Source organism: Ambystoma mexicanum, chromosome 8 (genome assembly GCF_040938575.1).
Source record: "Ambystoma mexicanum isolate Mex_15411 chromosome 8, UKY_AmexF1_1, whole genome shotgun sequence".
NCBI lineage: Eukaryota > Metazoa > Chordata > Amphibia > Caudata > Ambystomatidae > Ambystoma > Ambystoma mexicanum.
The window spans coordinates 1,545,142,407-1,545,158,703 of NC_090929.1; the positions used below are offsets into that span (position 1 = coordinate 1,545,142,407).

Consider the following 16,297-nt stretch of genomic DNA (forward strand, 5'->3'; position numbering starts at 1 on the left):
TGCCTTGTTCTCGGCGGGGGGGCGTGGCAGCCCCTCAGCCATCCCTGCTCCGAGCCTCCCCACGGCTGAGAGGCTGCCTCCGGCCCCCGCTGGGGACTCGGGTGAGCTTTTTTTTTTTTTTCTTCCCTCCCTCCCTCCTCCCTACCCCACCCCACTTACCTTCTTGCTCCTGCCTCCCTGGTGGGGGACGATGGCAGCCTCCAGCAATGTGGAGACTCTGCGCCTCCACACACTGGAGGCTTCCATCGTCCCCTGGCAGGGACAAAGGTACATTTTTTTGTTTTGTTTTTGTTTTTTCTCCCCCTTCCCCTCCCTCCCGCCCTCCCAACCCCACTTACCTTCTGCTTCTTTTTTTTTCGGGAGCGGACGCACTGGGAACCCTTGTGTTCCCAGCGCGTCCGCTCCCGAAGGCTGCCATGGAAAGAGAAAACGGACTCCTGTTTTCCCTTTCCCAGCGGCCATTTTCTTGGTTGGTTTTTTTTTTTCTGTACCGAAACAGAAAAAATAGCTTTTAGTGCCCCGGTCACGCATATAATGCGGGCCGGGGTTCTAATAGCAATATGACCCTTGCGGCGGGGGCATTACCGACTCAGGTAATGCCCTGGGTCCTTCGCCTGAGTCGGTAATGCCCCCGCCGCTCGGGTCATATTGCTTAATTATAAATGTTCCAGCCATCACATCTTTTGTTTTGCAAAGTAAAAACACAGACATTTTGAATCAAGAATGTTTCAATCTTGACACCATGAGTAGTACTAAGTCCAATCTATAGGTCAAATATTAATATGAACTAGAGGTGCACCAAACTTCAGCTTCAAGTAGGAAGATGGCCACATGTTGGCTGAAAATCAGCTATTTGGCTTCAGCTGAATACTTACTGGAATACTTACTCAAAGACGAAGTTGGTATACCCCTAGCTGATGCTAGCTGAATTTCAAGTGGTGTTGTGAGAAGTAGCTCTGGACTGTCAGCTTCTTGTTTACATCTGTTCCTTTGTCACCAGTCAGAGAAAAACAGCAGCAGGCTGGGTTAAAAGGTACCCTCATGTGCTCCATAGACAAACTATCATTAGCATCTGCTTCCCAGTTACCTGCATGTGATTTAGACTATCTGAAAGGGGTGGGATAAAGAAACCATGGTCTGCTTGGAGTTGCAACACACTGTGGTTTCCTTCAAGTCAAACAAGCTGCATTGTGTTTAAAATGCCATGAAGTCAGTAGTGTGTGAATGTGTTGGTGTTAGGTTGATCGAACTAGATTACTTATGGGCCTCATTATGACTCTGCAGTAGTCATTTTTTTTCTGCCATCTGGCAATGGGGACCTACTTGTGTATTACAGCCCCGGCGGTCCCGGTAATTCCCCATTGCCAGATCCCAGCAATATTTCTCCCCATTTCCATTTGAGTCCCATTGGACTCAATGGGAATGGGGAGGACGGATGCACCAGCACATTCATGAATGGTGCCGGTGCATCCGTCGAGAACTGCGAGCGTGTGCCCTTCCTCCCGCCAGGTAACTCGCTTGTAGAACTCGTAGTTTGCCGGACCGGAAACAACAGTACCGGCAAGCTTACCGGTACCATTGTTTCCGGTCCGGCAAACTTGTAATGACCCCCAATTACTGTCAGAATTATTTCTCAAGACTAGAGTACGTGTGTTTAGGCGTTTGTCTTCTCTTTAGGTTACATTTAATGTTAGCTTCTGCTGTATAGTCATTATCCTTTCCTGGTACTGATTCAAACAGCCCAACACTGGAACTGATTAAAAAAAAATATATATAATAATCCATTAAAGCAGACCTAAGTGTGCCCTTCTTCTTGTAAAATGCAAAATCTTTTCACAGCCCTGACCTGGTAATTTTAGCAAACACAAATAATGACCTCGGTCACCTCAGACCAAGGTACTAACAAATAAAATGCACACAAAATAATGAGAGCCTTGGCCATGTGCCGCACCCTAATTGATTCAGTCAGGGCAGAGCCCAGCACTGGCACTGATATCACATGTTCTCTAATGCAAATGAAAACACTTTCTATTGTAGGCTTTGCTAGAGAAAGCAGCACTCTCTCCCTCCTCCTCTCTCCACCAACCGCAGTGCCCATAATGTCTCATTCAGGGCCCATCTGTAGAACAAAAGGAGAGACAAACATGCAACTACTGTGCTCTCAGACAACGAGGCATGGAACTCTATTTCGCTAAGTGGGCTTCACCTTTTACTTGATGGAGCAGAGATTGATTTGGAAAGACTGGGACATTCTAACATGTGCATGTTTAACTAATTGAAGTTGTGATGAGACCTTTTTGACTGAAAACTCACACACAGCCCCTGTTCCCTACCAAATTTCTTATTTGCAATGAAAGCATGCAATACTAAAGCTCCCCTTCTAAAGCTCAGTTTACAGCTATGATATCTGCTAGTTTGATACACAAAAAAGAAACTCTCATTTAATGTGGATATACACACTTTCTTAACACAATGCACAACAAAAAAACTGGAAGTTTGTGTGAAATGGTCCCAAAATACTGCATTGCCAAAGTGTGTGAGGGCATTGACTGCAAATAAAAGGGTGCACCTAAAAGAGACATGTGCCCAAGGTGCTGCACCAAAACGGCTGGTGGCACAAGTGCTCCACTTGAATGTCCAGGTTAGTAGCTTGGTGAGTACCTGCACTTCTTTTTTTCTGTTTACAGCACTTCTTTTTACCCTGCCACCAGCACAATCCCATTGTTCCCAAGTGTCCTAATCAAAAAGGTCATAAGAGATACATATATTGACACATTTCTAGTAGTAAACTACTATTCAGCTCACTAGTCAGCTCTGGCCGAATAATTAGGCCAACTATTCGTTATTCAGTCAAATAGTAAATTTACTATTCGGTAAGCCTCCTAATATGAACCCACTAATTTCCTTTAGTTATTGTCCTAAGCATGTGGCTACTTCATACTTCAGGAATTCTGCAAAAGGAACCATTCCCAAATGTGTTTAATTGTCAAATATTGATCTGAATATTTAACTGGATATATACATATGAAATATCTGAAATAGCACAGTAGGCTTAATTACAGTAGGAAGATTCTACATCTTAACTGTGATATTCAGCCTTTTCAAACTTGTTCAAATGACGTCAGAGACCATATATTAATACCATAATAATACTACTACTAATAATAATAATAATAATAATAATACAAATCTTTTATTATGATTATTATGGTTTTTATATTAACAGTTTATGTTGGACCAAAAGTACAATCCAGGAAACATTTATAATGAAACATTAATAAAGCTAATTACAAGACATTATATAATTTTGCACATGCTACATTATTTAAATTATGTCATGCCAATACATAAAATGACCTGTTCCAAAGCAAACGCTGTGAATCAATCAGTAGTCATATACATGCTAAAAAGTATTGTCTGTTTACTCTGATCTCTTAGCACTTAACTATTGCTCATCACTTCTTTTCCCCAGTGTGAATGCTTTAAGTACCCCTTTTGGACAATAGAGAGAAATAGTATAACAATTCTCCTTTGCAATGTCCCCCAAAAACATTGCAGGTCCCTTATTTATGTCACCCTGGAAAAGGACTCATGGGACCATAGCTCCATAAACAAGTTTATGTTGGACTAAAAGTACAATCCAGGAAACACTTATAATGAAACATTAATAAAGCAAATTACAAGGCATTATATAATTTTTCACATGCTACATTATTTAAATTATGTCATGCCAATAAATAAAATGGCCTGTTCCAAAGGAAACACTGTGAATCAATCAGTAGTCATATACATGCTAAAACGTATTGTCTGTTTACTCTGATCTCTTAGCACTTAACTATTGCTCGTCACTTCTTTTCCCCAGTGTGAATGCTTTGATTACTGTTTTGGACAATAGAGAGAAATAGTATAACAATTCTCCTTTGCAATGTCCCCCAAAAACATTGCATGTCCCTTAAATATGTCACCCTGGAAAAGGACTCATGGAACCATAGCTCCATAAACAACTCTCCCAAAAGTCGGGAGGAAATAGAGACTGCCTCAATCAAAAGTGGGAAATGACTCCATCGTGTCCTGCTACTTGTGTGTAGTTGTCTTCCTTAAACATGAAAAGTGGCCTTTGCCTTATTGCATCATACATACAGTGCTTTGCACTGCAGGAAGTGGAGGAGGCAGGAAGTAAAGAGAAGTCTAATGAAAAGCACAATGATGGAATTACCAGCCACTATACCCCAAACGCTGGGTCTGGCTTACGTTTAATGATTAAATGCCACAGGGTTGATACTTCCTCATAATTGTGTGGCTTTGGAACAGAGGTGCACATTGTAAATGCAGTCTCTGCACAGCATCTTTCTGGAAAGTGCCCGTGACCTCTGAACCTACTTTGTGTCACAGGAGCTGCAGATCAGGATACATGTGATGTGTAAAGAAATGCAAATTTGAACTATTCTGTAGCGGAATTTCCTCTGCTACCTCTTAAAACCTTCTGCATAACATGTGTATTATATTGTAATTGGATGACGTTGTTATTATGATCCTTATAACTTTGTTACGTTACATTCTGAATTTATTTGTGTACTGTTTAAGCCATGTGGTAATTCTTGTTGCTTTTCTAATCATTATTTCAAGTTGTATGTTATTTGTCTTATAACATTAGAATATTGTAAAGCATGTGGATTGAAATGATATGATCTGATATGATAGGTCATTTATAATGCTCCTGTAAACAAGTGTTTCTAGTTGTGACAAGACAAGGAGGGGGAAACAAAAGGAGGACACACAAAGATCTTACTAGGCCTTGTGTCATTCAGATCGTGCAAGCGCGGGGTAGAGGGGAGGGAAGAAGTGCCAATAGGAGGTGGGGGGTGAGGAGAAGTATGGGTGACTCAATATGTGCTGCCAGCGGATGGCACTTAAGTGCAAAGAGAAGGGACTGTAGGGTTACAGATGGAGCCCTGAGGCAGTGCAAGGGCAACTGGACATGTAGGAGCCTGGGCCCAAGTTCAGGGGTGGTCAGGTGAATAAGGGAGAGGAAGAGAGAAAGCAGAAGCGAAAATTGATGTGCATACTACACTATGCTACTTACGGGAAATGATGTTACACAAGTTAAACGTAAATACTTAAATAAGGCATAGAACTATGCAACGAAATGGGTCTGATCTTGCTCTTCCTATTTTATTAAGCTACATACCATTGAGGAGGCTCACAATGAAGACACACTGTTTGTGGTCGTGTGCGTCCCCTTGTAGAGGTCAGATCACATAGCGACTAAACTGTTGCCCTATTAGTGTACAGTGCGGCTGATTTGCATATTGTAATTTCAACGTTTGCACTGGCATAGATAAGCCTTATATGATGGAAAACAATGTCACCCAGCTAAATTTCTTTTTGCTTTAATTCGAATTTCAGACCTAAAAGGTTCATCAAACAAACACAAATATCAATTAGACAGAATAATTGATTTTAAAAAATCAACATTATGGTAAAACATCGATTACAAAAATAGATAATAAGTAACACAAATACATGTTATATTCTTAACTACTCAGATTGTCTAAAAACCTTAACAATCCAAAAAAAAAAAAAAAAATTAGGCTAGAGATTTACATCTCTTAAAATCAAGTTCTGATACATTTACGTACCTTGAAAAATTAGCCCAGCACAGAGCAGGGAGATGCCAAAATCAAAGACATATGTGTTTTTACAGAGCTCTTTGTTTGCACTGTCACATTCATTCAATCAGAAGGATGGGTCAGAAGACTAATCATGTCTAGTCACCACAGTAGAAATATCAAACAGTTAAAAAAATTAAAAAAAACACTTACTTTGCGCTTGTTTGTAGGGCACACATAGAGATAGTTCAATATGGTTTTGAGGCCAACTTTATCGTTCATCTTCTCGTAGGTAGTGCCATAATCTGTCGACCTGCAATGCAAACAGACCATCCGTGAGCGTGAGCGTGTATTCCGCACATTAACACCAGTGGTAGAAGTGTACTTCACAAAATAGTGGAATTGTAGTCTTGGCAGGGAATAGGGTAGTCGGGAGCATAGTGCAAGATGTGACAAGGTATTGCGGCTGTGGCTTTGGAATAGTCTAACTGAATAGTAACTAAGGTTCCTATTACAACTTCACACTTGCACTGAGGCATGAATGGACCAATCATGTAAATAGAATTGTGAATATGGTCGTAAAAAGTAGACAGAAAAAAATAAAAGTAGTGGAACACTGCTCCCGACCGTTCCCACTCACTTTGATCACTGCTTAGCACACATTTCTATGCTATTTCTTAGAGTGATGCCTGTTGGACACAGCCTTGTGGCTCCCTGGCCTTTTCTAAAGATTCAGGATGCGTGAGATAATGTTTAATTATGTATGTGGAACATTAAATGTGTGTTTAACCATTACATTTTAATTTGATTAGTATGCTCTCCAGCTGCCCTTTATAATAAACAAGTAAACTGTAAATGTCAACCGAGAACAGAGAACGACCTCAGGTTACCGCCATGAATATCAACTAACAGGGGGTCTCGTTTACTATCGCCACATATGCCCACTTTTACTGTAGCCGTAAAACACAGAGTAACGAACCACAGAACCAGAGGTCGAACGGTCTAGCAAATTTAATAAAAGCAGAAAAGGTCAATGGCACCCGCATTTTAATAATTTCATTGAATGCATATGATGTGATAGATTTTATCGGTGTTGGCAGTCAAAGATGTTTGGAGGAGAGGATTATGTTTCTGAAGTGAAGCTAACACAGCAAAGCAGAGTTAAAAGAGACAACACACCATTTAATAGTGAAAGAGAAACAATGTCAATTCTGTATGCAAAGCATTGCATAGTAAGCACATAATTGAAAATAATGAGGCGATATGCACCGAGGTGATGTCATAACATTGAAGAGGGGACTGCCTGGCTGAAGGCCACGTGGCAGAGGGCGGTGAGGAAAAGGTATGTTTCAACAGAAAATAAACCATTAGCACCTGTGCAGTGAGTGACCTGCACGGATGTTAATTGCAAGGGGGAGCTTGGAGCAGGGAAGCACCTGGCACTAATGAACGTGCTCAGTACACAGGCGTACCTTTGTGAATATAGACCGCATTCCAAGCATTTTATTTGGCTCCGGACACCTACCAGGGTGCTAATGCAGAAAGTGAGTGAGTGAATAAGTGAAAGTGGGTGCATGATTCAGTCAATCGGTCAAGGAGTGAGTGAGACAGTCAGTCAACTAATGCATGAGTGACCGAGCCAGTCAACTAGCCAATGAGAGAGTCAGTGGACATGTGGGTGAATGAGTGAGTGTCTGAGTGAGTGAGTCAGTAAATGAGTGAGTGAGTCAGTCAGTCAATCAATGAGTGAGTCAGCCAGTCAGTGAGTGAGCCCAGGAGCCAGTGATCCAGTGTTTATAAACCTGTAACGTCTAGTGATTGGAAAGAAACGCTGGTTATTCTGAGGATTTTCATCCACTCCACATGTGTCTCTTGTCGGTCCGCTTTGTCTCTATACATTGTTGTGCTTTGGGCTGAAGCTACTGACCTCACCTGCACTACACCTCAACACTTACCCAGCTCCTGATTGCATGCACAGACTGGAGCATGAACAGGGGTTGTGGAATCTGCGCAGGCTTAGAGCTAAATGATACGAATGTGTGATTTCTTTGGCAGTGAGGCAAACCTGTAAGGATATCGCATTGCCAGTACGATCCTATTTCTGACTCATGTTTACACTTTATCCACTTCAACATGTGCTGTTGTGGTTCAGGCCTCATTTAATTAACAGTGGATCGTTGAGAGAACTAGCCTTACTGCCACCACACTCCTGTAGCAAGAAACATATTTGTCTGCTCCTGAGAACCAACCCACTTCCAGTGCTATGAAGTGGCCACAAAGGCAGACACTGGTGCAGTACACACCTCTCAAATGAATTAACAATTGCATTTACTTGCTTCTGTGATTTTAAGCTTCAAGATTTGCAATATAACCGTGTGAGGAGTAGTTAATGTGGTGTGCCACCCCTTGTAGAGGACGAGTCCCTACCAGGGCTCGTGCTAGTGTCACATGTCTGTGAGCATGTGACCAGCTGAATAAAAGGGAAGAGCCATTTCCGGCTCGTCAGTGGATCTTAACTGACTCTTGCAGCTGTGTTTTTTTTGAGCAGATGCAGGGCCCTCCACTTGGACAGTGCCTCTGCTGGGCAACGATGCACCTTTATGTCCTTAGATCCACTGTCGGGCCACTCTACACTGTGGGATGTTTTCACCCACGCATCCAAGCCCTACAACATCGCTGGCAGCAGAAACATTAGAGTGGCCACCGGAAAGCATGCTGCTTGCCAGAAATCATCCAAAAATGCATAGTAAAAATCTGAAAAATAGGCTGCCACCCACCTTTGCCTATATTAGTGAGCACAGGAGGTCACTGCCTAAAACCACCATTGGGCTACACACACAGTAGCCTGAAACCACTTGGGAATAGCAATCCTGATTGCCAAAAGCAACCCAGAGCTGTTTGGGAATTCATTTTCTTGATCGTCAAAATTGGTAAAATCATGGCTCACAAAACCACCAAAAGGTTACAACTTCTTGTTGGGTGATCCACATCATTTACTGCAGAATCCACGTCAGTACAATATCAGCGAGAATCCTATGCTACCAAGCTAAATCCCTGTTTTAAAGACATTTAATTTAAGACACCTGTCAAAAATACTCACGGTGCTCACCACTGACCGGCGCTGGTGATCTAAATTCTGACAGGAGACCTGTATTTCAGAAGCTAAACAGTAACCTGAGTTAGCTGAGACTTCAAAAGACTTGCTTTTCTATGAGAACTCTTCACACCTAGTCTTCTCAGTAAAAAGGCAGGAAATTGCATGGTCCTGCAAATCAGATGGAGAGTGGCACCCTGGACTGATGCTCTGCTAGCAGGAACACAAGACAATAGTCTCTTTCAATTGAATAGAATATGCTGATTGTGGGTGTAACTGTCCACACTGCTCTAGGAAAAACAAGACATGTGACCTTTGAGTCAAGCCAAGCTTCTAGGGGCGGGGACAAACCAATGGGTGTACTGAAGTGAAGGCAAATATATGTTTTATAAGAATACTGATAACTAATTATAACCTGCTGATAGAAATGTACAATTTTGAGATTCTTAAAATGACACTTTCACTCACGGTTCAAGACTAAGTTGGACGCTGTGGGATGTTCTGAGGCCAAGCCCCGTATTTATAAATATTGTAGACACTGTGCTTATGCTAGAAAAATGAAAACTTACTGTAATATGCCCAGAGAGGGGGTGTACCTCTGTGTAAGATTTGGTGCAAAACCAATATTGCGAAACCCACTAAAATTATGGATAACGTGTCATTTCTGAACCCAAGCTCTTAGAACGATCAGGGTTGAACAGAGACCTACCTTAATTAATTTGTGATGTACACATGTATTCTCAACAACTTGTGTATCTGGGAAACATGTTTGATTATGAAAAATTGATTTTCTTCAGAAACCAAAGGGGAGTGTTCTTTCCTTCAGCCACAAAGATGATACCTGATGACTCATTCTGACTCACCCCTCCCTTCTCCAGTCAGAGGACAGTAAATCCTTTAACCTACCAGGAACCTCAGAGGGTTGGGCATAGAAAGTCAGCCTCCACACCCCCTGTGAGAACACATCAAAAGAGACTGCTGAGACCCAGATATACACACTCATTTTTCCACTACTCATCGATTCCCGAGCAGCATGCTGCCCGACCATATCCAGACAAAGACTCCAGACTCCTGAGGCTCCAGATTCCAGACAGACTCCAGAAACAAAACTCTATTAACCAAACTCTAGAATCTTGAAGAAGCAGAGGCCTAATCCACAAGCTGAACTCTTCTCAGTAGGCCTCAGAATCCAGCAACTTAACCTCACTATTCAACAGCCTTGCCATGCTGTTCACTTCTGGCCAAGAACACTGTGCCAGAACCGAGATCCAGAGAGAGCAGTGCTGTATCCAGACAGACCCAGACCAGACCGCTGTGCAGTGCCGATAGCAAACCAGAGGCCACGCTGTGAGCAGAACCAGTGCCAGTGATGGTCCGGTGGCGAGAATGCAGTCCAAACCTGACCAGATCTGTGACGAGGTCCATTCTATTCCAAAACTAGGAGTGAGTATCCACTCTAAGAATTATACAAAACCAAACTCTTAGTCTAAAATAATCTTATTTAAACCATGTCAAGCTGTCCAGAACAGCATTCAGAATTTTGTGTCCATCCTGTGATTTCAAATCTGTAAAAGCGTCATCTGTCATTCTGAAATCTTTGCTTTATTTTTGAAAATCTACCTCCACAAAAACGTCTGTATCTTTTGAACCACACGTCCTAGAAGTGGAATTTAACTGTCATTTTAAAGCTAAGAACCTAAGCGTTCCGCTTTCCAAGATACCCAAAACATTCCAACTTCTTGTAGTTTTTCCATAATCGCGATCGACGTACGTGGAAAAAGTGCTGCAAATTGAAAAATGTGCTCCTGTCAAAATTGCTGTCTTTTGCTTGCAACTGCTGGAATTCATTTTCAACCTGATAATCACTCATGAGTCATTGCTAGTGTTGACCTGTACCAATCTAAAGTAACTATCACTTACCCCGAATCTCCTTTAGCGAATTAAAATCATGTTTTAGCATATTTTTCACTTCATTGCAATCACATTTAAAAGTATTTTGCCTGTTTAAAATCAAACCGGCTTTCTCTAAGCTTGCTGGGGGGAACTGGAACTGAACTGCATTTGATTGTATTTCGGAAACCTGTGTGCCCTCCTTTCCATCTCTCCATATGGCATAGGGGGGGAGTGAGTAGTCACAGGGGAAAAAGTGATTATATTATCTTCTGATTGAATTCATAGCACGTTTATTTCTGTGTTGCATTTTTTCCTATCTTGCATTTCCTTGAAACCAGACAAAGCATTCTCTGCTACCTTATTCTTTCTATACCAACTCCTAAGGGATTAAAGAATTGTGCTATTGTAATATTATCCATTGCTGATCACTGTCATATTCATAAGTGTGCTATCAAATATTAATGTATTCATAAAAGTGTGATATATATTGTTTTATTCCTCAAATAAATCTTTTAATTTGCAAAACAAACTTACTTCTTGGCTCAGTGAGGTCAGGGGGATTCAAAGAGAGGGTATAAGGGTTTATCATCCAGATTCAAAGAATTTGACATAAAAATATATTAATAAGGGCTTCCATCGGGCATCCCAGACTAGGCATTGATTTAGTTGGATTGCGGGATTGAAGTCACTTACAACACCTATATGCCGGTGCCACTTCTAGGCAGTTCCAACGCCGTCTGTGGTGATGGCTTGGGTGCGCCCAAGCCATTTAAGTGCTGTGTGATAACGGGCGAACAAGGTGCTCCCTGTCATTGGATGTCGGCTGGGTGCTCTCAACGGTGGTCTGCTTGGCCTGCGTGACCGCAGGGCCATGACCTAACAATGGCAACAAAGTGGAGTAACCCCTGAGTTGTGGTCGGTCACCCGCTGGGGAAATGAGAGGCCCTGCTGCTGTGCCTCAGACCATCATGAAGGAATGAAGGAGCCTGCCAGCAAGCTGATGGTAGAGCCGGCAATCTATGTATTGGAGGCAGAGAGGAGGTAGGCCTGAGGTTCCCGGGGCATCAAGGCGTTGAGCAGTAAAGCGCTCTGTGTTAGATCGCTGAAAAGCCATAATGTGGCTACCTGCGCTTATGTGCCCTCAAACCGATAACGGCCCTCTGGTGGTGATCATGGAAGTGCTCCGGTGTCAGAGCTATGCATATGGAGGCCCACGACTTGTGGGTGTCTCTGCCTGCATATCCTAAGCCGCCTGGTGGTGACATGTGAGGAGCTCTGAGTTTTGCAGTTTGTATTCAATGATAAAGGGTACAACTAGCTGCTGCCGCATCAGCGGTGAAACAAAAGGAAGCACTCCATGTAGGCGCAATGCCAATAAAATAACAATGGCCCTCTGAAGATCCCGGGCCCAATTGGCGTGAGTGCAAATGTCGAAGAATTTAAAGCGTTCTGTGCCGGCACAGCGCTCCATGCCGGGGCAATAGGAAGAATGTAAATGGTCCTCTTGAGATCCCGGGCCCATTGGTGGTAATTTGTACAGTGCTCCATGTGGGAGCAGACATCAGAGGCAAGTGCATGTTTCTACAGCATATCCGGGCTGCTGTGGTGAAAATTAAAGTTCTAAGTGAAGTGAGGTGACATCTAAAGAGCTTGGGGTCATATCCATATGCATATGAAAGGAGGCTGCCAGCGCTTCTCCTATTCTGCACCTCTGGCAGTGAAAAAAGGAAGCACCCAATGTCGGATAAGGGACAACACATAGAAAAGTGGACGGCCCTCTGAAAATCCTGGCCACATTGACGGTGACAAAGGAAACAAAAAAGAAAAAGATTGGAAAAGAGAAGTGAAAGAGCAGATGAGGGTTGCAACTCTTCCAACTGCTTATGCACCCTCTGTCATCAGCAGTATCTTGCCAGTAACTCTTGCCTGAGAGAGACCTCCAAGTCCTCACGTCTGCCCCCACTGTTAATGGACCAGGCTGATGTGGCCCCTGGTGCTCCCAGGTGCAGCTTTGCCGGCCCCTGAACTGTGAACTGGATTGTCCTGAACCAATACTATTTTAAGTTGGGCTGTTCTCCTGCAGCCCTGCAAGTGTTCAAAATGGATTCAGTAGCCATCCATATAAACACTGGGAGCCTGCAGACACTGGACATGCTTAAATTAGCCCCAGCTAAAAGGTTATGTGAAGCTATGCTCCTTCATATTGTGGGCATGCTTTAAATGGTGCCAGGAGCTAACAATGGTGTCATTCAGTATGTTAAGTTCCTCTCACCCAGTTTAATAAAGGGTTTGTTTAAATGTGAAATTTCCAATGTATTACCAGCAGAAAACCAAACCTGTCACCCTAAAATGTGTACCAACGTTCTGTATGTGTTATGTTCTTTGTTTGAAACTACCAAAGTATGCTTGTAGGTAGTGATTGTCCCAACCTGAGTTCCAATGTACGTGACTAGTGTTTGCCCCCGGATTCCAAGTGTTACTGTTAATGACTGTTAATTGATTTGTTTGTTATGGAAAAGGAGGAGTGTGGTGTGCCATCCCTTGTAGAGGATGAGTCCCTCTCAGGGCTCGTGCTGATGTCACATGTCTGTGACCATGTGATGTGCTGAATAAAAGGGAAAAACCATTTTCCAGCTCGTCATTCGATGTTAACTGACTCCTGCCTGCTGTGTGTCTTTTGCTGCAGCATGATGCTGGCGCTGAGCGGCAGGCAGAGGGCCTGCTGCTGCAGGGCCCTCCACCCGGACAGTGCCCCTGCTGAGCTACCCTGTCCGTGATGCACCCCCTTATGTCAGCAGGTTAGGATGACCTGTTGTAAAGTTCCAAAATCTTGGAAGAAGCCATTATGAAGGGAGCTTGTAATGACAAATGTTGGTGCACAAAGGCAGTTAAGATTGTTGTGCATAGTTTGGAGCAGCATGCATAATTCAAAGCAGAGGATTGATTATGCACTTTTGACTTTAAAGAAACAGTCCCAAGAATCCATTCTGGGGCAAAGTATTGTGATCACAGGAGGGACGCACATTTAAAACAGAAGTCTGGGAACAGCTCACTTAAACCACGTATGTCATGGTCCACAAGGTGTCATGGATGCAGGTTATAAATAGTATCATGTCAGGTCATTTCCATCGTCAGCAATCGCAGACCTCGATCAGCAGAGGATGCTTCCCAATGCTGCATACATAGAATCTGCTCCTCTGCTGTCAGGAGGCTTTGCTGCCTTGTGTGTGAAGTGCATACACAGCATGCTACCAAACACTGAACAGAAACTAAGGCAAAGGGGCATACACACTGGCTAGATATACATAGTAGACATCAAGATGGTCTTTTAACACATCTCGAAATTGCACTGGCGGGAACAATGACTGTTTGGACTTAGGTGCAAAAGGTCTTTTTCATGCAATTTCCAAAATTCCCTACACACAGTGGAAGTGTAAATAGTACACAATAAGCTAATTCACCAGTGTAAATAGTACACAATAAGCTAATTCACCTAAACACTTCGGTTTTCACACTATTTTGAAAAAACGTGCAAATGCCTCCTTCAATTCACATTAATCACACTGCATGAACCATTTCCAATTCCTATGGAATGTGCCTGCTTTAACAGGTAGCAAAATAGGCAGATTCCATAGGATTCCATGGGATTCCATTTCTATACCCCCAGCATTAATATACTGGTGATAAACCAGGCAGTATTATGCGTAGTGGGAATGGGGGCAGACCTGTTAAGTCCACCACATTCCTAAACTCTGCCTGACAAATGCTTCAAAATTCACCAGACAAGCAAAGTGGCAATAAAAGTGTCCGTGATCATTAAAACCTTTTTTTTTTTTACCGATCCTCCAATAAAGTAAAATAAGACCAACACCAAAAAGAAAAATCTCCACCAAATTATTGAAAGAAATACATCTCTGCAGCTTCAAAACCATCGGAACATTCTTTAAGCATGAGCCTGCCCTTTCCAGCATTTTCCCTCACAGCCTAGCAAAATTCAAAAAGAAACAGGAAGAGAGTTGTGTCTTCTATGGGGGGGGGGCATTATTTAGAATATTTGTGGGTTGTGATTCGCTGAACAAATCCAACAAATAAACCTACTATTCATCACAAGATCCAGAAATCATCTTGCGAGACACAGAAACCTATTGCAAGTTCGGCCAGAATTTGTCATCTCCAAAATCCCTTCCCATTCCCGCAGTAGTAATAATAATAATAATAATAATAATAATAATAATAATAATAATAATAATAATAATAATAATAATAATAGTAATAATTTGCATGTATATAGTGCTACGAAACCTCAGGTATCTGAGTGCCTCTTATTATTACCCACAGAGTGTGGTGCTTATTTATCGACCTCGGAAGGATGAATGGCTGAGTTTGGCCCTGTCGGGATTCAAACCTGATGTCAAAGCAAGCCCTCTACTCGCTGTGCTATCTGACCACCAGTAGTCGACTACCTTCCGTAAGAGATTCATGTGTTAGCATGGCTACCTCTATGGGGCATTCACTGAGGCCCATTCTCGACAAACAACTTGACATTCTTGATGTCTTTTTGTGGTGAATCAAAGTCATCTAGCCGCAGCAGCATTACAGTTTTAGAAAACATTTGAAATAGATCTATACCTATAGATTGGAAGTCATTCCATTATTTGGAAGTCACATTACTTCTAATCTTCACAATTCTGGAGTTAGATGAGCAGCCAGTTAGAGTTGTAACCATTTTGGCAAAAACAACTCTCACCTTTTCTCTGGGAATAGTATCGTAGCACGCACATGCCTAATTAATTAATCACCACACCATGTAATAAGTAGACCATTTTAAAACGCATCATGTAAACTGCTTCTTGAAAGTGCTTTCAATAAACAATGAGAATATATTAATAGCACAGCACTATCTACTGAAGACTCACCACAATGTCATAGCTTTTTGTTCAGTGTTTCTACACTACCCTTTGAAGTAGGATGGCCAACTTAACAAAATAGTTTTGCATGGCACTTAACAAGCAGAGAAATATCACTAGCAATATTCCTCACGTGCAGTGCAATACAGTATTGTCTGTACCCCTCGCTTCTTCAAATCTATATTGTTGGTAAGATTAGTGGCAAATGGCATTTTAACATATCCAGAGCTGTGCGACCAAGTCAATGCGCCACTTCTAGTTTTCAAATGTATGAAACTCCTTGCAAGAGACTTCACTGAAAAAGGACATTACCAGGAGTCTCATTTGTCAATGAAATACAAAGGAAACATTAGGGATGATATTATGAGTAATTCAAGTGACAAATCAGTTCGTAGTGCGTTATGTGGATGGTTATTATTATTATTATTATTATTATTATTATTATTATTATTATTATTATTATTATTATTATAATATATGGAGTAACATTATACTCTAGCAAACTGAATCCTTTCTAGGGACATCCAATTTTGGCAGCAAGATATTTAATGGATTCCCCAGGATCCTGCGTTTTGGTTAAGTGGGTAAAACACATTTTAAGCTTACTTTGTGATTTAGTTAGTTGACAATGCATCTTCACAATTGTTATTTGTGCAAAGCAAGCAGCTAAACCAATGCTTAGTTTTTTAGTGCTCCATTAAAAAGTGCACAGATCAAATAATACAGTTAACAGACATTGCATGAACCACTGAAAAATATTCTTGTAGCAAAAAAGATTGTGGTATCTTACCATA

The 16,297-nt window shown here is 42.0% G+C and overlaps 1 protein-coding gene across 5 annotated transcripts in view; it reads right to left on the minus strand.

The window, feature by feature from the left end:
* Positions 1–16,297, minus strand: part of LOC138473193 (VPS10 domain-containing receptor SorCS1-like) — a 3,088,785-nt gene that overhangs the window by 1,773,052 nt on the left and 1,299,436 nt on the right. For all 5 annotated transcript variants that reach the window (XM_069611754.1, XM_069611755.1, XM_069611758.1 and 2 more), the window contains exon 3: positions 5,823–5,922. In XM_069611754.1, the coding sequence (XP_069467855.1) occupies positions 5,823–5,922 (100 nt within the window). The remainder of the gene's footprint in view (positions 1–5,822; positions 5,923–16,297) is intronic.